Source organism: Muntiacus reevesi, chromosome 20 (assembly GCF_963930625.1).
Source record: "Muntiacus reevesi chromosome 20, mMunRee1.1, whole genome shotgun sequence".
NCBI lineage: Eukaryota > Metazoa > Chordata > Mammalia > Artiodactyla > Cervidae > Muntiacus > Muntiacus reevesi.
This window is the reverse complement of record NC_089268.1, coordinates 18,905,454-18,929,296: the sequence shown is the minus strand read 5'-3', so window position 1 is coordinate 18,929,296 and position 23,843 is coordinate 18,905,454. Positions and strand designations below refer to the sequence as shown.

At 48.4% G+C, this 23,843-nt stretch overlaps 1 protein-coding gene across 1 annotated transcript; it reads left to right on the top strand.

Moving 5' to 3' along the window:
* Positions 1–7,550: 7,550 nt before the first annotated feature.
* On the top strand, positions 7,551–23,703 carry MRPS18A (mitochondrial ribosomal protein S18A). Its single transcript, XM_065912288.1, has 6 exons — positions 7,551–7,677; positions 15,143–15,174; positions 17,546–17,653; positions 20,068–20,191; positions 20,406–20,475; positions 23,290–23,703. Exons 1-6 carry the CDS (start codon positions 7,566–7,568, stop codon positions 23,432–23,434), a joined length of 591 nt encoding a protein of 196 aa, XP_065768360.1. The 5' UTR covers positions 7,551–7,565; the 3' UTR covers positions 23,435–23,703.
* Positions 23,704–23,843: the final 140 nt, after the last annotated feature.

Sequence of the window (23,843 nt, the reverse complement as noted above, 5' to 3'; positions counted from 1 at the left end):
CTTTCCTGAGCCTTTTTGCAGCTGCTGCTGCTTCACAGCGAACATCTGTGTGGCTCTTGGCTCTGACCCCCTCTTCCTGGGCGAGGTGGGAGGAAGGCTGAAAGAGCAAGCACACTCATCCACAGCTGGGACCAGGACCTCCTCAGCCCCAAAGCCACAGACAGGCTGACCCACCCAGGGCTTCCTAACGCTTGCTTTTGCTCTGACCTGAGCCGGCTGTCCCGTTGGCCAGCAGCAAGTCACTGAGACCAAACAGATCATCTTTGCTGCAAGTTTTTCTTGGCAAAATGAACATCTTCCTGGGCTCCTCTGTTATGAATGTTTCCCTGAACGTCTTCATTAGGATAGTTTACTTGGGACTTGAATTCTCTCCAGGTTTAAGATCTAGGGTCCAATAAGGACCCCAGAGGAAAGGAGGATTTCCTTGGAAAATGGGGTGAAAGCAAGGGGGATGAGTTCCTGGGAAGAGGAGGTGGACAGAAGATTGTGTCAAGATAAAGAGTTGTTCATCGGCCTCCTATCACACATGCGCACAGAGTGTAGCATCTTGGCGGCCTGTTCCAGGATTGCCATTGCAGCTGGAAATAGTTCCTTCCCGTGCCTGAGAGTGAATCTGCCAACAGTCCTCTGACTCTTGAAAGGACCTTCCATTGGGCAGCAGCTACGATTTTGCAGCCCCCTAGAGAAGGGCCCTCACTCCATTATATCCCACAGTACAGTTGTACTTGAAAAAACAATAGTGACATAAGCCACAACCTACTCAACTGGGGACAAGGTATGTAAGACTCACTAATGAAAAAGAAGATGCTATTTTTGGAGTAGGGAGATAGGTCTTCAAAAATATGTTTGAATTAAATGCAACCTAGTGGTTCAATGGTTAAGACTCCTGGCTCCCAATGCAGGGGACCTGGGTTCCATCTCTGGTCAGGGAACTAAATCCTGTATGTTGCAACTGAGAGCCATCATGCAGCAACAAAATCCTATGTGCCACAACTAAGACCCAGCACCAGGCAGAAAAAAAAAAGCAACCTAAATGCCTAGTAATTGGGGATTGATTAAGTAAGTAATGGCACTTCCAGACAATGAAAAACAGAAAAAGAGACCAAACAGAGATTCCAGAAATAGATCTGTATCATATAAAATGCAGTGGGGGAAATTATATTTTTAATAAATGATGCTGGGTCAGTTAAATATCACCATGGGGGGAAAAAATGAATCTTAATCCCAATCTCAGACCACATAATAAAAGAATTCAAGATGAGTTTAAGACCCAATGGGAAAGTGGAAGACAACATAGGAGAACATCTTCATGACCTTGATGAGAAAAAAATTTAAATAAAAACCAAACAAGCCAACAACAAAGGAAAAAAACCTGATAAATTATATGATGTTAAATTAAAAAAACTGTATATCAGTTGTGATAAAAATATACAGTTGGTGTATACACACACACACACACACAGTTGGGGCTTCCCTGGTGGTTCAGTGGTAAAGAATCCACCTGCCAATGCAGGAGACACAGGTTCAATCCCTGGTCCAGGAAGATCCCATATGCAGAGCAACTAAGCCCATGCACCACAACTATCAAGCCTGTGTTCTAGAGCCTGGGAGCCACAACTACTGAGCCCATGTGCCACAGATACTGAAGCCTGCATGCCCTTGAGGTCATACTCCACAACAAGAAAAGCCATCACAATGAGAAGCCTGAGCACTGCAACTGGTCTTTTCTGATAGCTCAGTTGGCAAAGAATCTGCCTGCAATGCAGGAGACCCCAGTTTGATTCCTGGGTCAGGAAGATTCCCTGGAGAAGGGATAGGCTACCCACTCCAGTATTCTTGGGCTTCCCTTGTGGCTCAGCTGGTAAAGAATCTGCCTGCAATTAGAGAGTAGCCCCCACTGGCCACAACTAGAGAGTCAACACAGAACATCAAAAACCCAGCACAGCCATAAATAAATAAAATTATTGTTATTTTTTAATTAATTAATTGATTAATTTTACTTTACAACATTGTATTGGTTTTGCCATACATTGACTTGAATCTGCCATGGGTGTACATGTGTTCCCCAAATTATTATTTCTTAAATACAGTTGACCCTTAACAACATGGGTTTGAATTGCATAGGTCCATTCACATGCAGATATTTTTCATGCAGATATAGTAAATACTATAGTACCACTCAGTCCTTGGTTGGTTGGTTCCATGGATATGGAGCAGTGATTATGAACAAACCTCATATAGGAGGAAGCCTGTATACAGAGGTCCAACTACAAATTATACTCTGATTTTAAACTGCATGGAGATTGGTACCTAACCCCTACATTGTTCAAGGGTCAACTGCAGTGTAAAAGAATGAAAAGGCAACCCACAGAGAGGGAGATGACATTTGCTATACATACATCCAACAAAGGACAAGTATCCAGAGTATATAAAAAACTTCTGCAAATCAATAAGAAAGACAACCCAACATAAAATGGGCCAAAGACTTGAACACCCCTTACAAAACAGGATATCTAGATGGCTTGTAAATATATGAAAAGTGACTCATCCTCATTTAGGCATCAGAGAAATGTAAATTAAATACACAATGAGAACCTACTCTGTGCTCACAAGAATGGCCAAGATGAAAAGTACAAAAAAAATCAAATATTGATAAGGATGTGGAACAACCATAATCAGTAAAAACTACTATGGAAAACTGTTTGGACTTCCCTAGTGACGCAGTGGATAAGAATCTGCCTGTCAGTGCAGGAGACATGGGTTTAATCCCTGGTCAGGGAAGATTCCACATGCCAAAGAAAAACTGAGCCCTTGAGCCTCAGCTCTGAGTCTATGTGCCACAACTACTGAAGTCCGTGTGCCTAGAGCCTGTGCTCTGCAACAAGGGGAGCCACCCCAATGAGAAGCCTGAGCACCCCAACGAAGAGTCCCCCTGCTCGCCACCAACTAGAGAAAGCCCTTGCAAAGCAACAAAGAGCCAGTACAGCCAAAAATTTTTTAAATTAATTTAAACAAACTGTTTGACAGAATCTACTTAAGAAGAGTATGCGTATACCCTATAAGCCAACAGTTCCACTCCTAGATATATCCTGAAGAGAGGTTTGCTCTTGTATTCACCAAAAATCATATAGAAGAATGTGTATCACAGCACTATTTGTAACAGTCCCAACTGGAAATTATCTAAATTCTATCAACAAAAGAAAGGATAAGTAAATTATAGTATAATCACAATGGAACATTATATGAAATGAGAATGAATGATGACAACAATGTATAATAAAAATGTGGGTGAATCTCACAAACCTGACGTTGGTGAGCAGATGAAAGTAGATGGAAAAGAGTACATGCTACATGAGATTCAATTTCTATAAAGTTCAAATGCAGGGGGAAAAAATTATGGTGTTAAAAGTTAGGATAATGATTACCTTGGTGGGGGGTAGGGGGTAGTATCTGGAAGGGGACACTAGAGGAGTGCTAGTAATGTTCTACTTGTTGGTGTGGGTACTGTGTTCCCTTTGTGGAAATTCATCAGTTGTACACTGATAACTTGTATACTTTCTTCAATAACAACTTCTTTTAGGTAAAGTCTAGTCTCAGCAAAATCTTGTCTCACAAAATTCTTTTTTCACATAGAGACTAATTACAAATGGATTCACAAAAAATAAGGGACTTCCCTGGTGGTCCAGTAGTTAAGACTTTGTGCTCCCAATGCAGGAAGCCCAGGTTCAATCCCTGGTCAGGGAACTAGATTCCACATGCTGCAACTAAGACCCAGCACAGTGAAATAAATAAATATGGACTTCCATGGTGGTGCAGTGGATAACAAACCTGCCAATGTAGGGGACACAGGTTTGATTTCTACTCTGGGAAGATTCCACACGCCAAGGAGCAACTAAGCCCATGTGCCAAAACTGCTGAGCCTGTGTGCTTAGAGCCTGTGCTTCACAACAAGAGAAGCCACCACAATGAGAAGCCCTCATACCACAATAAAGATTAGACCCCACTCACTGAAACTAAAGAATAGCCCACTCAACAAGAAACAGAGATCCAGTGCAGTCAAAGATTAATCAAAAAAGAAGACAAGACAAAGAAAACACACAGTATTATTTCATTTTGCTGAAAGCAAATAATGCTTATGTCTGGATTATGGCTATTTATTTTCTATTCATTGTTTCTTTTTTTTTTTTTTTACAATGATCACGTTACATATTGTAGAAAATACAAGGTTTTTTTTAATAAACTTTGATTAAATTAGAATATGATAACAAAGAGAAGGTTAACATTCAAATCTTTTGAATCACTGTGCCCAAAACAAACCCTGAATGGGGCTCTGTTACTGCCTTGGTCCCAGTTGATCTCCAGAAGCTGGGGACTCATAAAGAAACATGGGGTGTGGTACAAGCAGGAAGGGTTCAAGGTCATCTGTACAGAAGGAAAGTAAAAGCTACCAGAACAGCTGAGGACTTCCTGCCCTGACTAGAACACCTAGACATACACACCACCAACTCTCTGCTCCACTCCTAATCCATGTGTCTCACCTTCTAGATTGACCATTCTTTCACGTTCCCCCTTCCTGGGACCTGTCTTTGCTGAATGTGATGTTTTAAGGAAATCCAGTGCCACATATTTCCTTCTTTCCTCTTAGTTGATACCACTCAAGTACACCATACAGCAGCTGCTCTGCATCGTCTTAGTCCACCAACGTGACAGTCCCTACTGGAAGACTGACTCCTTCCCTCCCCTCATCAGAAAGTGTGCTCTGCCTTTTAATAAGCCTTATTTCCCCATGTATGAATCAGACTAGGATAACTAGAAATTCCCCCTTCAAGTGTGGAAAATAATATCCTAACCACCATGTGGAAGAACTGAGGTGTGAATGACTTTCCTTTCTTATATAGCTCTAGAGGAATATTCTGTTCATCCTACAAATCCAAAAGATATAAAACTGAGCTTTCTTTTTGGTACTATAAGTTTCTTTATTAGACAAGTACATCAAAGTTGTGAAAAGAACCTAGCACACGGGCATCTCAGTAACTGCCTTATTAATAAATTATGGTTATTGAGCACTTATGTTTTATATCATCTAATCTTCACAAAAGCCATAGAAAATAGGTCCTACTTACTCACTCAACAAATATATATTGCACTCATTATGTCAAGCACTGTACTAAATGCTGGAGACATGAAAGTCAACAACAACAAAACCAATGTCCTTGGCTTCATGGAGCTTACAGTTTGGTGGGGAGACACATGTTACACAAACTGATACAAAACTGTAATTGAACAGGGTACTAAGATGGAGGGGATTTCCTGGTGGCTCGGTGGTAAAGAATCCACCTGTTAATTCCCAGTCTGGGAAGGTCCCCTGGAGAAGGAAACAGCAACCCATTCCAGTATTCTTGCCTGGGTGATGCCATGGACAGAGTAACCTGGCAGACTACAGTCCATGTTGTCAAAATAGTCGGACATGACTTAACTAAGAAAACAACAACTAAGATGGAGAGATAGCTGGTGCCGAGAACTAGTAACAGGGAGGTTAAGGAAGACTAATGTGGAAGTGAAGTTTGAGCTGAGCCCTGAGAAATAAGTTTTAGTTCGGTTCAGTTCAGTCACTCAGTCATGTCCAACTCTTTGTGATCCCATGAACCGCAGCACGCCAGGCCTCCCTGTCCATCACCAACTCCCAGAGTCCACCCAAACTCATGTCCATTGAGTCGGTGATGCCACCTAACCATCTCATCCTCTGTTGCCCCCTTCTCCTGCCCTCAATCTTTCCCAGCATCAGGGTCTTTTCAAATGAGTCACCTCTTCTCATCAGGTGGCCAAAGTATTGGAGTTTCAGCTTCAACATAAGTCCTTCCAATGAACACCCAAGACTGATCTCCTTTAGGATGGACTGGTTGGATCTCCTTGCAGTCCAAGGGACTCTCAAGAGTCTTCTCCAACACCACAGGCCAAAAGCATCAATTCTTCAGTGCTCAGCTTTCTTTATAGTCCAACTCTCACATCCATACATGACCACTGGAAAAACCATAGCCTTGATTAGATGGACCTTTGTTGACAAAGTAATGTCCCTGCTTTTTAATATGCTACCTGGGTTGGTCATAACTTTCCTTCCAAGGAGTAAGTATCTTTTAAATTTCATGGCTGCAGTCACCATCTGCAGTGATTTTGGAGCCCAGAAAAATAAACTCAGCCACTGTTTCCACTGTTTCCCCATCTATTTGCCATGAAGTGATGGGACCGGATGCCATGATCTTAGTTTTCTGAATGTTGAGCTTTAAGCCAACTTTTTCACTCTCCTCTTTCACTTTCATCAAGAGGCTCTTTAGTTCTTCACTTTCTGCCATAAAGGTGGTGTCATCTGCATATGTGAGGTTATTGATATTTCTCCCGGTAATCTTGATTCCAGCTTGTGCTTCCTCCAGCCTAGTGTTTCTCATGATGTACTCTGCATGGAAGTTAAATAAGCAGGGTGATAATATACAGCCTTGATGTATGCCTTTTCCTATTTGGAACCAGTCTGTTGTTCCATGTCCAGTTCTAACTGTTGCTTCCTGACCTGTGTACAGGTTTCTCAAGGAGCAGGTCAGGTGGTCTGGTATGCCCATCTCCTTCAGAATCTTCCACAGTTTATTATGATCCACACAGTCAAAGGCTTTGGCATAGTCAATAAAGCAGAAATAGATGTGTTTTCTGGAACTTTCTTGCTTTTTCGATGATCCAGCGGATATTGGCAATTTGATCTCTGGTTCCTCTGCCTTTTCTAAAACCAGCTTGAACATCTGGAAATTCACGGTTCACATATTGCTGAAGCCTGGCTTGGAAAATTTTAAGGATTACTTTACTAGTGTGTGAGATGACTGCAATTGTGCGGTAGTTTGTGCATTCTTTGGTACTGCCTTTCTTTGGGATTGGAATGAAAACTGACCTTTTCCAGTCCTGTGGCCACTGCTGAGTTTTCCAAATTTGCTGACATATTGAGTGCAGCATTTTCACAGCATCATCTTTCAAGATTTGGGGCAAAAGGTCAGCGTTAAGTTACCAGAATGAAAGACCCCTTGGTGAGGGCAGCGCAGCTTGGGGACTGTGGGGGCGGCGGTGGGGTGGGGTTGGCGCACGAGTATTAATTCTATCCCAGATCTGTGAAATACCTGGTGTTCCAGAATCATTGTCCTAACCATTTCAACTTCTCTGGTACAGACTTAGCCGCAGCCTCAAGAAGCTGAAAATCCACATCTCACTTGTAAAGAAAAAGCTTTTAAAAAATAAGTATAGTGCATGTAATTTTACTGAAGAAGTCCGCCAGGGAACGAAAGCGACCCTGGAGACTTCGAAGACTAGCCGACAGGAGATAAAGACCTCCCCAGCCTCTCAGAATGAAGCACAGGCTTCACATATTAACTCTGCTTTGCTCAGAGCTGGAGACGTGAGGAAATCGAAGTAACTGACAAGAGTAACGGAGCTCGACGCTCACAAGACGCACTCTTCCTGCCCACTACTGCGGCTGCGCGCGCGCCGTTCCGGAAGCGGAAGTGCACAAAAGGTCAGCGATAGTTTTCAAGATGGCGGCCTTCAATGTGCTGTTGTCCGGCTGCGGACGGTTTCTCAGAGGGCTGCTGACAGGCCCGACCGTGACCAACTGGGCTAGGCCACCAGCCCGCGCGTTCAGGGAAGGTGAGTGCTGGGTCCTGGTGACCTCCTAGGGTTGAAGAGAAAAAACGAAGGCTGCTTCTTTCTGCCCCCGTGCGCCCCTCCCTCCCTTTCCTTCGCACGATTCTGAAACGTCGGAGATGTTTGCGCTAGGGGAATGCTAGCAGTTTTCTTCCAGACCCTGATTCTATTACCTTGATCTTTCATTCATCGTGAGTGTCCTCATGGGTGGTGGCGGGGAGGGGGGCGAGGGGGATGAAGATCGGAGAGAAAGCTTGCTTATTTAGGAGCAGAATAGAAACCTGTCCTAGGGTTCAGAAAAGTTTTTTTTTGTTAAGAGCCTGGCAGTGCAAGAGACATAAGAGACATGGGTTCGATCCTTGGATCGGGAAGATCCGCTGGAGGAAAGTAGGGCAATTCACTCCAGTACTCTTGCCTGGAGAATACTTTGGACAGAAGAGCCTGGCACGCTGCAGTCCATAGGGCCACAAAGAGTCAGACACAACTGAAGCGACTTAGCACCCACGCACGCAGGCACTGGATGTTAATTCTCTATTCCATATTCTAAGAACCGCCGCCTCCTTCACTAAAAAATCACTGTGCGATCAGGGAAAGTCAGCTGGATACCCTCCCCTGGGCCTCCTTTTCCAGTTTCTCATCTGAAATGGTATAATCTGATGGCAGCTTTCATTGCCCGAACCCTTAGTCTAAGAGGTGGAAGCTAAGGTGGAAAGGCCATCGAACAGCTGAAACAGACATATCCTAGATAGTGGTTTTGCTTTTCATTAAGTCTGGAAAGGCAGCCTGACAGTGAACTGAGAGATTACTGAAGGCGAAGTGCTGTACTTCAAATTGTCAAGGGGTTCCTGAGTAGTTAGGTTCTAATGAGATGATGCAGTACTCTCCAATGAATACAATTTAGGTTATAGGTGCTTGGGGCTTCCTCAGTGGCTCAGTGGGTGAAGAATCTTGCAATGCAGGAGACACGGGTTTGATCCCCGGGTCTGGGACGATTCCCTGGAGAAGGAAATGGCAACCCGCTCCAGTATTCTTGCCTGAAAAATCCTATGCACAGAGGAGCCTGGTGGGCTACAGCCCACGGGATCCTAAAAGAGAGGGACATGACTTAGCGACTAAGCACATGTTCAGAGAGATTCGGTTACTGGAAACAGCAAACTGAATTGGAAGTTTTCCTGAAGGGAGTGTGTCTTTAATAGGCTCATAAAAGGATGGAATCTGGCGGAAAATGAAAAGGTCTTTTCAGTACATAACCTTCCTTTGTGCACTGCTGGAAGCAGGAAAGAATAAGTGATGTGCAAAGAAGTGGTTTTGTGTGTGTGTGTGTGTGTGTGTGTGTTTAAGATCTGGAGTAGCATATCCTTTAGCTAAAGCTGAGATATCCAGGGAAAAAAAGTGATCGTTTTGCCAGGGGAAGCATAAAAGTCCAAAAAAAAGAGCCTAACAAGGGGAGCATTGAATTTGTCTCAGAAAAAGTCTTCTGTAAGTTTTCAGTAGAATGGCAGATAAGGAACCCAGTTTGGGAAAATTAAAGAAATAATTAATGAAGAAATGGAAATAGGTGTTTGAAGAATTTAGCTATGAAGGGAAGATGGAACATTTGCTAGAAAGAAAAGCAAAATCCAGGTACTGCCTCTTTAGCGTTAGATGAACTAATGCATTGAGATCATGGTGATGGTAACAAGGACTTGGAAAGTTGTTTCATGTGTTCCTATGCTGTAAAATGGGCATATGCCCATAACTTTTTTTTTTTTTTTTTGGCCGTGCCACTTGGCTGATGGGATCTTAATTCCCCAATCAGGGATCAAACTTGGATTCCTTGCAGTGAAAGCATAGAGTCAGTCCTAAACACTGAGCCACCAGGGAATTCCTTGCCTGTAACATTTTTGGTGGCATCTACCAAGTGTCAAACATTAACAACTACAATGCACATATCCATTACGAAATTAAAAGTTGAAAACAGTTCTTTGCCATGTTCCCAGAGGATAGGCAAAAGGAATAGTTTTGTTTTTTTACAAAGGAATATTTGAGATTTGAATTTTTCAGTTGGAGAGATGGCTATATGATGAAATGAATATTTGAAGTCTTCCCCACCATGCATACCTGGTAACTTCTCTGTGTTACTGTCAGACCTAAAAGCCAAATAACTGAATTGATGTGATCTTACTTGAAGGTATCAGCTTATACTTTTCTTGAGAACCACCTATCTCCAAAGCCTTTAAATTAAAAACAGCACCAACAACTTTCTCATGATATTCTATCCATTATGTGTAAAGCTTAAAGAAATACATATACAGCTAATTTTGACTGGTCCTGGCTGGTATATTTGAGGGATAATATTGCATACATAGAATTTAAAGTCACAGAGAGGGAGCTGGCGTCTTGCTGAAAACATTCAAGCATTTCTACTTTTCTGATACGATAGGACTGTTTAATTTTAGTCAGAGTTCATGGACACTCAGCACTACCGCTCCTGCCTGTAGAAGCTCTCTGTATGAAGCAGTGATTCTCAGTCAAGGGCTGTTTGTTCTCTCAGGAACACTTGGCAACGTCCAGAGACATTTTTGGTCGTCACAGCTGGTGCTCCTGGTGTGTGTGTGGTGGTAGAAGCCAGGGATGCTGTAAGCATCTTCCTGTGCACAGGACAGCCCCCCCACAACAAAGAACCACCTGGCCTGAAATACCAGTCCTGCTGCTGTTGAGAAAGCCTGGTCTGATCTTTGACCGGAGGGACATACAGAACCAAAAAAGATGATTATGGAAAAGCAAGACTTAAAGGGAAGCAAAAAATGGAAATTGTGGTTTACTAAGTGCTGCAAGCACTCTGCCAGGTTTTCCACATACACTTTTCAGTCTTCTCAGCAACCTTTAAAGGTGGATATTACTGGCATTTTTACAAATGAAGAAATCTGGTCCAGAGGTGTTCAGTAGCTGTGCCCAGCATCGCACAGCTAGTAAGTGCTGGAGTCAGAAGTAAGGCCAGCAGTTTCCCTCTTCACCAGTGACACCACCTTGGTACTCCGTGGTAGGGCTTCCCCGTGGTTCCCTCCCCTCCCTAAAAGCTTTTGTTTGTTAACTTGCTGGAGTTTATTTCATGATTGACACCGTCAGACCTAGCAGAGATTAGACCTTGTTCCTGCCTTGTCACTCTTAGAGCCCTTGTGAAGGAAAGCATTTAAAACAAGAGTAATAAACACATATGACTTTCTAAATGAACAATAATGATCTGGCAGATCCTCAGAGCAGAGTGTGTTGAAACAAGTAAAGGCTGAAGGGAATGTTTTTCTTCTTTTCCAGTTAGCTAAGGGAGCTTTCTGGAGGACCTAGCATTTCAGACAAGGATATGCCTTGCAGGATGGACAGCCCTGTAACTAAAAGCTTTGAGATAGAAGTGAGCAAGTTGGGGGCTTTAAAGAATTCAAAAGACATGGTCCAGAGTAACCTGCTAGTGGAAAGAGATTTTTGTGTAGCAGTGAGACTCCTCGTTTGAAGGATAGTGCAGAGGGAAGTTCCCTCAGGTCCAAGGGAAAAGGAAGGGGTAGGTGGTGGGAGAATCAGAAAACTTTTGTGACAGAGTTAAAGATGAACAGAAGGGAACAGTGCTTGAGGGAGGAAGGAGTTTGAGAAAAGTAGTCAATGACCACACTTGCCAAGCATGCTGTGTAGGATTATTGGTGCTGCCCTGTAGCCACCTTGCCATTCAGTTACTCCATCCCTTCATGCTCTGCTTGAGACTTGATTTCCATGGAGCCTTTCCAAGAAGGACATCGGTCCTCTGGGCACTTCCTGCAGCAGTTCCCTCCAGCCCTTGTCATTCATCTCCCCTCACTTCCTCCTTTACTAAACAGTTGGGCCTTTATCCCACCACAGTTCTCTGTGTCTGTTTGTGTGGCCATCGAGGCCTTTTTGCCTCACTGCAATCTCACTGCAACGCTGTTTGCTCTAGACTTACAATTCAGTTATCTTGGACTCCATCCTAGGCGAGTATTTACTGAAGTACTCAAAGGACCTCTTTACGAGGCATGGACTTTATTAGAGTGAAGTTCCCATGCTTGGTTTAGTTCTCTTTTCTCCTCTAGGGCAAAGACTGTGTCTCCTCTTAGAGGGGAGCTCTCCACGGTGGGTGGAGCCCAGTCGTACACTCCACGGTTGCTCAGCAAATGCCTTGCCTCCTGTGGCACAGATTATTTGATGTGTAAGATCTTGGCCCTTAATCTTGGTTTAGAAAACTGCTTCTTTAGTTTACTTGATCCAGCCACATCTCAGAACACAAGGGCAATTCCATCTTTTTCTAAACAAGTTTTCAGTTAGTGACTAATGGTCTCCTGTTAGTCCAGCTTTTCTTAACCACCCCCACTTCTCTTGAATGGAGAGGAGGCCAGGGACAAAATGGATCTCAGGTTTTGTTTGGTTTTGACATGTTTTTGTATGCATGCTGAAAAGCAATACTATTTTGATTCCTATCTCTGTTTTGAGAGGCCTGAAATCTACTAGGGCCTCTTCAGGCTCCAGTGGGCCCTCTGCCCCTGCACTGAGATACCGCCCTGATCAGTCTCAGTTCCCTATGTGTTCTCAAGTCATTCCTCCTCATTTGACAAATCGTCTCTATGAGATAAGCATCTGCCTATTGTTTTACCCGATAAAACATAGTGAGATGATTCACTGGCTCAGAGTTGCTGTGTGGGGAGCTTATGAAAAGTGGAGCTTGCCACAGACTTTGATCTCTCTTCCAGGGGCCAGTGGGATGACTTCAGGGTTTGGTTCTTTGCCAGGAGTGATGTGTGTTTTGCTAGACTTGTTTACCTCATGGTTGGGACCCAAGTGCCTCCATGGAGAGGGGAAGCACATGTTGGTCCACTTCACTTCAGGGCGCTGATCTCACGCCGACCTAAGTGATTCCGGAGTAGGTCTCTTCTTTTGTTTGCTATACTCCTTTTGTTTGGATTCTTAAAAATCTGTGCTGCCCCCCTCACCTGCCGTTGCTCAGACTGGGTCACCCTCCGTCCCTCTTCCAACTTGGTTTTTGCAAACTTGCAGTTTCCTGGGTGCCCAGCTGGGCTAGGGCTCGGCCCTCCTGCCCCAGTGCTCTTGTAAGCTGACGCAGCGCAGTGACCATCCACCAGCAGATGTGCTGGCCTCCAGACTGAGTACCAGGTTGAGTCTCACCCACATCCCGTTTAGGCTGGTCTCTTGGGATCCGTGCGTGGGGTGACGCATTTTCTCTTAGGGAGAGAAGCTTAGTTTGTCTTTGAGTTGATTAGTAACTATAGTGTTCTCTAGAGAAAGCCTCAGGGCCTTTCTGGCCAGTTGTCACTCCCTTGTGTGTGTGGAGTTGCAGTTGAGGGGCTCTCAGGTTGGTTGTTTGGAGTAATGGGTCTTTATGAATGACCGTGCCCAGAAAACGAGTGGGGGACAGTTCCAGGCAGTCTGGGCCCAGTTTGGTGTCGGTCACAGAGCTCAGTGATCACAGATGCTGCCGGGGGCCTCCGGGTGGGTTTGAGTTGCCTCACTCTTTTTTCTTAGCTTCTCTGTTTTTACTGCTTATTTTTTATTGCAAAAGCAGTACATGTTTATTTTAGAAACTTTAGAAAATCACCTCCTGCCACCACTGAGGGAAAACCAGTCTTACCATTTAGGTACACAGCTGCAGGGGTCTGTGAGCTTCCTGTAATCCATGTCTAATTGTGTGTACACCGAGGGACGTGTTTCTAGGGCGAGGTCCGTAACTTTCATTAGATTCACAAAGTTAACCTTAGATTCTTTCTAATCTGTACTGCTTCTTTCCTTGACTGGAGCTGAGTAGAACTAATTGCGGTAGCCAAGCTGCTGTTAAAATATAGATTTAGCATTTGGGGAGACAATTTGCAGCCTATCTATAGCTGTGTGCACTCACATTTTCTATTATGGTAATTAGCAGTCAGAAGGGCATCACGACCAGTATTTTGCTCCCTAGAGTTTATAGAGCATCTGCGGTGTGCCAATTCCTATGCTAAAAGCCACGGCTTCTCTCTTTCTAAAGAAACTGGGCAACCATGGGACAATATCCAAGAACCTTCTGTTTGATTTTATTTGCCAAAAGTGGGTTGTGAGTTTGGTTCTCCCTTAGGATATTGTTGAAGTGGTCTTTCTGAATCCTGGTTAAATAAGAGGACATAAGTACAGCCTGACATGCATGCAATGAAATTGTTTTGCCCTCAGGTTCTTTTCTGACTGCCTCACTCCTAAATAGGCGAAGAACTGAGAGAGTCCCTCTCTGGATGGCTCTGCAGTCCTCTCTTTGAAATTGTGCCCCAACCCCAACCCCATACTTGCAGGCCCCTCATTTCTGTCACTCTTCCCTCTCCAATGTGGATAACAAAATGCATCCCTGCAGGGAGGAAAGATAGCTGCCTTTGTACAGGTTTAACGCAAGGCTCTCAAGATGTTCTCAGAGTGAACTGATCTCATTATTACCCATTGTGGGGCCCCTGGGTGCTGCATCTTAGATTGCAGACTGGTCAAGGTCAGGAACCACATTTGTCTGATTTCTCTTCATGAAAGAATACATACATTGGGTACTTTTGAAAGTCTTTATGGCCTCTGTCCACCCCCAGCTCCTCAGCTCTTAGGCCATGATTGCTAGCCACAGTAGGGCAAGATCTTGCCAAGTACCTTGGATGGGACCAAGATAAATCTTGGCTTAGAAAGGCAGAAACAGTGTGAAGACCCCTAATCTCAGAGAGGTGATATGATATGGGCATCTGGATTTGCCCCCCACCCAGCCTGCAGGAAAAGTGAAAGTGCAAGTCGCTCAGTTGTACCTGACTCTTTGCGACCCTGTGGACTATACAGTCCATGGAATTCTCCAGGCCAGAATACTGGGTGGGTAGCCTTTCCCTTCTCTAGGGGATATTCCCAACCCAGGGATCGAACCCAGGTCTCTTGCACTGCAGGCAGATCCTTTACCAGCTGAGCCACCAGGGAAGCCCAAGAATACTGGAGTGGGTAGCCTATCCCTTCTCCAGCAGATCTTCCCAACCCAGGAATCAAACTGGGGTCTCCTGCTTTGCACGAACCCTTATGTTACGGGCTTCTCCAGTAGCTCAGCATTAAAGAGTCTGCCTGCAGTGTAGGAGCCACAGGAGACTTGGGTTCAATCCCTGCGTTGGGAAGATCCTCTGAAGGAGAAATGGCAAGCCACTCCAGTATTCTTGCCTGGAGAATCCCATGGACAGGGGAGCCTGGTGGGCAGCAGTCCATGGGGTTACAAAGAGTTGGACACAACTGAATCTATTTAGCACTGCTCTGCACAGCCTGCCAGGCACAGAGCCTAGGCACTGGGAGGTAAACCCTGCATACTTCCAGGTGGGGGCCATGGGAGAGTGCAGACAGAGCGCTTCATTTTTCTTCGTGTGTAAGGTTTGAGCTATGATTTAAAACTCCCTGTTCCTTATTAAATGGCTGACCTAATTTTTCCCCTTTATCTCTATAGTGGTGGAGATCCAAGAAGGGAAGACGACTATAGTAAGTATTGTCGATCTGGCCACTTCTAACCTCTGTACCACTTGGAGCTGCCTGGCTGCTCCTCTGAGAGAGGGTGGGAGCCCCAACTGGACCAGCTTCAGGATCTGCTCCCTCCATTACCATAAATCCCGCATCTACTATTTTCAACCTGTGTGCGGGAATGTGGTTAATCAGTAACAGTCGCTGTGCTGGACTGAGGCATCTGTTACTTGATTAAAGTGGCCTTTTGCATGACACGGGCTCAGAAGTATTTTCTGCTATGTTTTTGGCGGGCGATAAGTCAGTTTTCCAAAGGGGAAACTAAGGTAATGGCAAGGCTAGAGAGAGTAAGTTGACCCCAGGCCAGGAGCCTGAATCTCAGTCTCTTTCCTTTCTGTCTAGAATGACTCAGCTACTCCTTCAGTGAGGCAGTGAGAAGGTGACACTTTCTGGGCCCTGGGCTCAGAGCTGGCGCCCTGGCTCATCTGTTGGTGAGAAAGCTAGACGGTTTTTCACTCCCTCTACTCCTCCCCCACCCCCCACCCTCACTGGGGCCATCTCACCTCCCTTCCTCTGGGAGTCATGGGGCCTAGATTATCCTATAATCCCTAAAAGACAACGTTGTTTTCACATGGCCTTCTGTGCCTCCCAAGAAATCCTCAACCACTCCACAGAGTTCCCAGAAGCCTCTGTGGCTTCCATGTCAACCAGGGATTTAACCCTCTGGCAGCTAGCCACGCATGGCCCTGCCCAAGGCCTTCTTATCCCCAGGACAAGCCCTTAGGGTTCCCTCTTGGGGTCTTCCCCAGAAGGCTCCCCCTCAACCTTTGTACCTGAGGTTAAGACCTCAAGAGAGTTCTTTCTAGGGACTCCCATCCCTTTAAGAATAGTTCCCTTATCCAAAACCGAAACAAGCATTCACCCTGTAAACTCCATGCTGGTGGAGAGAAACTCGTCGGGTTTCTGTGTATGCAGAGTGTTTTTCCTGTGGGGCATGAATTTGCTATTTGTGGAACGAACACAGAAGCATGTGGTCCCATGAGAGCCCTTGGGGAGGGAGCCCGGCATGCCCGAGAGGCAGTGCCATGGCTGACTTCCGGTATTACTCACTGTCCAGAGTCTGACTTCTTCATCAGTAAAATAAGGTCATGAATCTGCCCTCACTAGGCTGTGGAGTTAAATGAGATGATCCATGTGGACCATTATCAGCACAGAGCCAGGCCTGTAGTGGGGAGTGTGTAAATGTTCGCTCTCCCCGCCCAGGCCCACCTTGACCCCCTGCCCTTTTCCCGAGCCCTTGGCTCCTTTTCTGGCATCGCTGGGGTGGCATCTCCAAAAAGGCAGTAACCGCGCCTACGCAGCCAGCTCCTTTGCCTTTTTCCACTTCTTCCCTGGGAGAGTTGCTTCCCCCCAAAGCCTCTCAGACCTGGCCCAGCCTCACTCATAATCCGTGGCCTCAATCAGCAAGGCTGTCTAACCTCCCCCTCCTGCAATTGGAGCTGACGCCCAGGTCGCTGCTTCATTGCGCTTAGTCTCTCCAAGGCTGTGTCACAGGACACAGCAGCCATGGCAGAGGTCACTTCACACGTGGCCTGAGCGGGGTGTGAAAGGTGGCATCCAGAGTGCTGAGAGGAGGCAGCCGGGGGCCTGTGTCCCCCACTCTGTGTTTGCAGAGGGGAGGAGGGGCGTGCACACAGTGGTCTGCTCATGTAGGCCTAGAGCAGGTTTCTCAGCCCAGCATGGTTGGCATTTTAGACGGGCTGGTTCTCTGCTGTTGGGGCCTGTCCTGTGTCATAGGATGCTTATTAGCAGCTTCCCCGCTAGGGGCTAGGGTCCCATCCCCACCCCACCCCACCCCCATGGTGACAATCAGAAATGTTTCATTGTCTGGTGTCCCCTGGGAGGCCAGATCGTGCCTGGTTGAGAACCACTGGCCTAGACTTAGCTCTGTCAGAGCTGGAAACTGCAGTTTCTGCTAAGAAGGATATGCAGGATAAGGGGTGAGACTTCCTTTGGACTCCACATCCCTGTGCAGTTTGAAACTTTTTACCATGTGCATGGATTACTTTTTCCCAAAGCAGGGACAGGAAAGCATAAAGTTCTGGAGTTTTTGTCTTTTTGAGGATGGAAAGCTAGTCTTCAGCAGATACCACACACCTCTCCTCTTGCCACCAGCATTAAGTTCAGTTTCTATTACCCTCACAGGTCACCAAACCCAGCTCTGTGGCCACCTGAGGCCCAGCATCCAGCAGCTGTGTTCAGGCAGAGAGGCCCATTAGCTGCTCCCCTGAGGCCCCTAGAGAGGAAACCTCACCAGCTTTTGGGGGTTGCTCAAGGATCAGGGTCTCCACACAACTCTCCCCCTCATCAGCTCTCTTTCTCTGCCTCCTAGATTGAAGGCCGAATCACAGGGACTCCCAAGGAAAGTCCAAATCCCCCCAACCCCTCTGGCCAATGCCCCATCTGCCGCTGGAACCTGAAGCACAGGTATAGCTATGAGGTAAGTCTGCGCATCTCAGAGCTCACATTCCCCTCGGGCTTAACAGGCGTCTCGTGGAGCCACCAAGACAGAAGCATTGTGTCCAGCGGCTCTCAACGCTAGCCGTACATGAGAGTCCCGGGGGAGCTTTAAAAATGCTCAGACCCCACGCCTAGTTGATTCCGCTGGCCTGGGATGGAGCCGCCCATCATTATTTTTTATTTATTTTTTTATTTTTTTTTCATCATTATTTTTTAAAGCTCCCCAGGTGATTCTAATGTGCCGCCAGGGCGGAGAGTCCCTGAGTCAGTTCCTGGTCTGGTTGCAGGCAGCTCAGACCACCAGGGCCCTGGAGCCCAGTCTCATAGGGCTGTGTTCCTGAGGGGTGGACTCAGAGTCCGGGTTTGGTTTTCCTCCTTGTATAATGAGGGCGTGTCTTGAGAGTCCTCACTGTGAACTGAGGACACATCACTCTTTTCCCACACTGGAGCTACAGGGACCCCTGTTTGCTGTAGCTCTTCTAGAGCGTCGTTTCACGGAGAGATGATGAGAGCAAACAACGGTTGGTGCTGCTCTGTGTGTGAAGCACCTGCGGGGCATAATTCACTTTATTTTCACAATATCCCCGTGAAGTAGGTACTGTTTTCATCCTTGTTTTACAGATGAGGCAGTTTGAGGCATGGCAAAGTTAATGCACTTGCTTCAGATCACACAGCTTAGTAAGTATCAGAGCTGGGATGCACTCGGGGGTATGAAACCCAGGCAGAGCCGCCAGCTGCAGCTGCTATTCTGCATGTGTCTGGAGATGGGGCAGGCATGGGGGATGGACACAGCCCTGGAGAAATACATACTTGTCCTTCAGAGTTCTGCCGGTGACATTAAGCACCCTATTTTTAGGTTTCAGGTGATTCAGGCTTTGGGCCAGTTTGACCTGCACGTTGTCCCTGTGCCCCTCTGTGGAATGGGATGACTAAGGGCAGAGATCCTGGTCAGGTGGTGAGAGCAGGAAAGGCCACATGCCCATGGGATCTGAACAGAACAACCCAACTAATCTCCTGGGCTGGGAGCCTTGGCCTCACGCCACCCCAGGGTAGGGGGTGGAGGTATTCTCTCACCCTATCCCCGCCCTTTTGCTGATGGCCACTTGGAGTAATAGGGAACTTGGAGGACACAGGCAGTGCTCTCAGCTTCTTGTGACATGGAAGTTAGCAGGGTCCTGGGCATACCTAGAATCCCAGCTGTGGATGGGGAGGGGAACACACACCTGCCTGACCACTGTGGGGTACCCTTCCTACCAGCCGTTTCCAGGAAATGAACTTGGCTCTGTTTATCAAGCAGAAGAAATCCAATCCCCTCCAAGGTAAAGGCTGGAGAAGTTGTTTTCCTTTTCACCCCTTTCTGCTCAGGACAGCGCCACTCTGAGCTGCAGAGAGCTGTCAGCCTCCTTGGCAGCTTGCAGCGGGGGCAGCACTGGGGCTGTGAGCCCAGTGTATTATCCCCAGATAATCCAGTCCAAGTTCTTTTCATCAGATTCTGAGGATTACAGTGGTGGGAATTGGGGGCCTGGGTCCCCCAGGAGCCGACCAGTGATTAAAGCAAATCTACAGTTATACAGAGAGGCGCCTGCCAGGGCAGCGAATCCGTTTGAGGACCAGGACTGTGAAGACAGGCATGTCAGGCCCCTGGGGGTGGGGTGGGAGACTTTTTATTTAACCCCTGCCATCCTGTGAGAGTTGGGAGGGGACTTGGTCTCTCTGGATGCTGGCTTTGTTTATCATTATTTCCTTGACTCATCCAAAGCAGTCTGATGGTGCAAAGGAATCCCCAGAATCCATTCACATCTGGGCACAGAGGGCGTAGAAGATGTGGGATTTAACTTCACAACTTGACCTCATCCTCCTCAGCTTACTGCTGCCTGGCGCTTCGTTCAGAGGGCATGGCAGAAGCTGGAGGGGCTCTCTGCAAGTCTTCTGGGCTATGGTGTGTAGACTTTGGGGACGGAAATGGTACAGGTCTTCCCTCTTGTGTGTAAATACATAACATACCCGCTACATCACCCAGAGAGGATAAGACACTTTTCATCACCAGGAGAGATACCGTGGGTGCATGATTGCTCGTTAACCTTCTTGAAAAGTTCCCAATCTCTCACCAAGTCTGTTGGAAGACTGTCTCATAGAGGAGCTGAGAACTCTTGGGGTTGGTAATGGGGCCAGGAAATCTTGCTAAGTTGGGATTGAACTTGTTGTGGCGGAGACAGCGGGCCTGAGTGCAGAGCTGTGTGTGGAGGGAGTTGGTCTCAGATCGCTTCTCGGGGTGGCATCAGCCCCTTACAGTGCCAGCTACAACAGCCTGCCCTGCAGACCACTTGGCCCTGACTCCCTGGCAGCCAGCACCCATCCCCATGATCCTCCTCTCCCGTCTTCCGTTTCCACTAGGATGTTCTGTTGCTCAGTCAGTTCATCCGGCCACATGGGGGCATGCTGCCTCGGAGGATCACTGGGCTGTGCCAGGAAGAGCACCGCAAGATTGAGGAGTGTGTGAAGATGGCCCACCGAGCAGGTAAAGGGCCTCGGGCCTCGGGGGCCGGGGGCTGTAAGCACCATTACACCTTCCACATCTTCTAGCCCCTCCTGAGAGAGCAGTGTGTGTCCAGAGACTTCATTATACTCGTCCCCCAGTGCCAGCCTCCCTCCCCCTTGGGCTTTCTGTTCAGTCCCCCAGAAAGCAGAGGGAGTGCAGAGACCATCCTCTTAAATGCTTTTCCCTCCTTCAGGTCTGCTCCCAAATCACAGGCCCAAGCTTCCTGAAGGATTTGTTCCAAAGACCAGACCGCGACTCAACAGGTACACAGACCTGGGCTGGGGAGACCAGCTCTTGGAGCTCATCATGCAGCTCAGGAAAGCTGGAGCACTCTGTCCCTTCCAGTCTGAACACCACCCTGCCACCCCACCACCCCATCAGTCCCACCACTGTGCATGCCTCTGTTACTCTCCCTCTGCCAGCCTCAGCTTCTTTCCTTGTCCCTCCCCAGCAGGGCACTTAGCCCAGGGGTAACAAGGGTAAGAAGATCTGCTGGTTGGGCATTAGAATGTGCTAATCCTCTGTTTATGACATCATACTGGGTTGCTATGGGAATGTCAGAGCAGTTCTACAAACTTTCAGTAATAGCACTGGGGTTATTAAAGGGCAAAATGAGACTTTAGAAATAGAAATGGGAGGGCTGTCCAGGGTAGGGCCACCGTATAGAGCTGTCAGATCATATACTGCAAAAGTTGAAGGCAGCATCCATGTAGACTAGATTGTGAATGTTCTCCCTAGAGTTGTGCAGTTAACAACCTGCTCAGTTGCGTATGGCATCCCTTGAGATCCTGAGGTTTTATGGAAGAGGAGAGAAAGGCCTTTAGATCCTAGAATCAGTCAATCTGCCTTTCAGCCTGAGCAAGGTGGCCCCCCTGGTGTAGGAACAGGTTCCTGTCTAACACTCAAAGAGCTGTCTCTGACATTACCACACTATATACTCTTAGAACTACAGTACTCTCTAATTGAGTGTAGATCCAGGTCTGTAAAAGATGTTGGTGTTTCTTGTTCTTCTATCAATGCCCCTCCCTCCTTCAGCCTGTCCCCTAATGCCACTAGAACTGCGCTCTTTGGGTAGAGCAAAGCAAAATCCCCCACCCCCATCAAACCTCCTAGGCTGATCCCTAACAGAACCCAGGAATGGAGGATGGAAGGCCAGGCAGATACCAGCTCTAGATTGCTGGGCTGGGGGTGCAGGGCCAGAGCTGGGTCTTCACTGACTCCTTGCCAGCACCCTGGCCCCTTGCCCATCTCCCACCTGCACCTCCCACGCTGCCAGCTGGGCCATCTGCCAGCAGCCCTGGGGGAACAGGACATATTAACCTCCTCTTGTCTTTCCCAAATTTGCTGCGGACCATTTGGGAGTTGAGCCCACCCCCACTCCAACTTGTTAAGAGACAGCAGCAGGCCTAAGGACACAATCCATCCTGCCCTCAGCCCTCTGAAGCAAAGACAGGCTCCCTCCCATATATCCAGTGTCCATTAACGTGACGCAGGACTGATGGCAGGTGGGGGCTCGTGGGGTTGCAAAAGGCCCTCCTGGGGAGGAGAGGGAGTCCTGGCTACAACCAGGGACTTAACAGTCTCATCAAGCGGCCCTTGAGCTGCCCAGGCCCGTGCACTGGCCCTGGCTCTGCTGGGCTCTGAGGAGCCGTGCCATCTCCTTCAACGCCCCTTCCAGAGAGGTAGGGGAAGGAGCTCGATTAGCAGGGAGCTTTGGTTCTTAGAGCTGGAGTGGCCCCAGAGAGCTGGCCGGAGGCCTCAGCCCCTCCACAGCAGCTGCCTGCTCCTTGTGGCACAGGCATCAGGCCCAGGGCCAGCCAAAGCCCAACTTCCCAGGGCCTCTCCAGGGTGGGAGGGACGAGGGTGGGCGGAGGGGTGCCATAAGGCAGCAACTCTGGAGAGCCTGGTGCGCCTCGGGATCTTCAGTCCCAAGCAGCCTGCTTCCACATCCCACCTCTTCACCCACCCCCTCTGAAGCCAGGGAGACACCAGCACAGGGCCCTGCCAGGTCCCAGCACCACCAGCCACAGCAAAGGCGGCTCTGGGGCCAGCTCACTGCACAGAGACCTCCCTGCTGGGGGCTGACAGCCACCCAGTGGTCGTCAGAAGCCCTCTTGGCTGCCCAGCTCGCACGTGGCGTGTAGGTCTACAGCTTTTACTTCCTCTCAGAACTCAGAAGATAGAGGTCCAGGGGGGCTCAGTTGAAATGTATACATTAGCAGTCACTTTTTCACTGTTCTCTAAAAATTTTCAGCCATGGTTATTCATTTTTTAAATTAAAACTTCTCATGGGAGGGTCTGTAGAGGCACTGGGTTGAGCCCTAACCTAGTGTGGAAGCAGGGGAGGATCCTGGCCTTTGCCGAGGCTGAGCTTTCAGGACGAAGGGTGGGCCTCTGGATAGGATCCAAATTTCATTCTGAACAGAGTAAACCCCAGTCCTAGCCGGCATGAGCCACTCTTCTCGGAACTGTCAGGGCCCTGCCGTCCCCAAAGGAGGCCAAAGGACTATGGGCGGCAGCCATCTTTCCCCATCCCCGCTCGTATTACACGAACCTTCCTGGGCTACGTCTGCACCCATGGGCCCTCACCCTGGGCTCCAGTCATGGCCTGCTTGAGGGTCAGGAGTCAGGGGTCCTCCACCAGTTATGGCTGCCCAGGCTTGTCCCCTGAGGGCTCGGGTGGCGGAGTGAGCCAAGTGGGGGAGAGGGAGGGATTCCTCCAGGCCCTTACATCAGCCTCTCCTCTCCCCACAACTGGGCCAGAGAGGGCCGATCTGCTCTCTGAGTAGCCTCTTCCTCTGCCTCCTCCCCCAGCAGATACACACGCACACACACTGGCAACTCACAAAGACAAGGGAGCACGTGGCCACACATGCCTGTGGCTGCCAGAGCCCAGCCCGTCTGTTTACAGCACGCTGGGCAGTTGCTCCCAGGAAAAGCCCCTTCTCAAGAAAGGAAAACTGGTGAAAATGTTTGGCTGACCAAGTGCAGCTTCGGCCCGAGAGGCCCACGCCCGTGGTCTCTGCCGCACCCTGGGCTGCCAGCCCTCATGGCCGCCTCCCACCCTCCCTCCACAGGTACCTGACCCGCTGGTCTCCCCGCTCTGTCAAGCCCATCTACAACAAGGGCCACCGCTGGAACAAGGTGCGCATGGCCGTGGGGTCCCCCCTCCTGAAGGACAACATCTCCTACACGGGCAGGCCTATGGTGCTGTATCACTGACGGAGCGCAGGGCCTCCTGAGACCTGGGCTCATCCTGCACTCCCGCCCCATCCCACCAGGGCAGCCCGGCTCCTCCCGGCAGACGGCACGGGGGGCGGCAGGGCCTCTGCAGTGCCTGGGACCCACACCACCGTGGTGCTGGGAGCTGGGGGCAGACAGCTGTGGTGTCTGACCCTGTGCAGCTGCGGTGGTCTCACGACTGGCCGGGGCTCAGGGCTGGGGCACTGGCCCTCTATCCCAAGGACTGTTATAAACCAGGCTTGTGCTCACCAGCTGGGTGTGTGCTCACTGCTGGGGAAGTGTGGGGGGCTCAGCCTGTTTCCGGCCAGTCACTGCACATTGAGTTGCTGGTCTGGGGTGGTGGGCCACGTGGGGCACCGCGCGGAGCTCACGGCCGCACAGGCTCCCT

What these genes read in the sequence shown, in the direction of transcription:
- MRPS18A (XM_065912288.1), top strand. Translation starts at nt 7,566, where the DNA reads ATGGCGGCCTTCAATGTGCTGTTGTCCGGCTGCGGACGGTTTCTCAGA. An exon ending in AGCCCGCGCGTTCAGGGAAG is followed by an intron (nt 7,678 to 15,142) that starts GTGAGTGCTGGG and finishes TTATCTCTATAG; the next exon opens with TGGTGGAGATCCAAGAAGGG. An exon ending in AGCACAGGTATAGCTATGAG is followed by an intron (nt 17,654 to 20,067) that starts GTAAGTCTGCGC and finishes CGTTTCCACTAG; the next exon opens with GATGTTCTGTTGCTCAGTCA.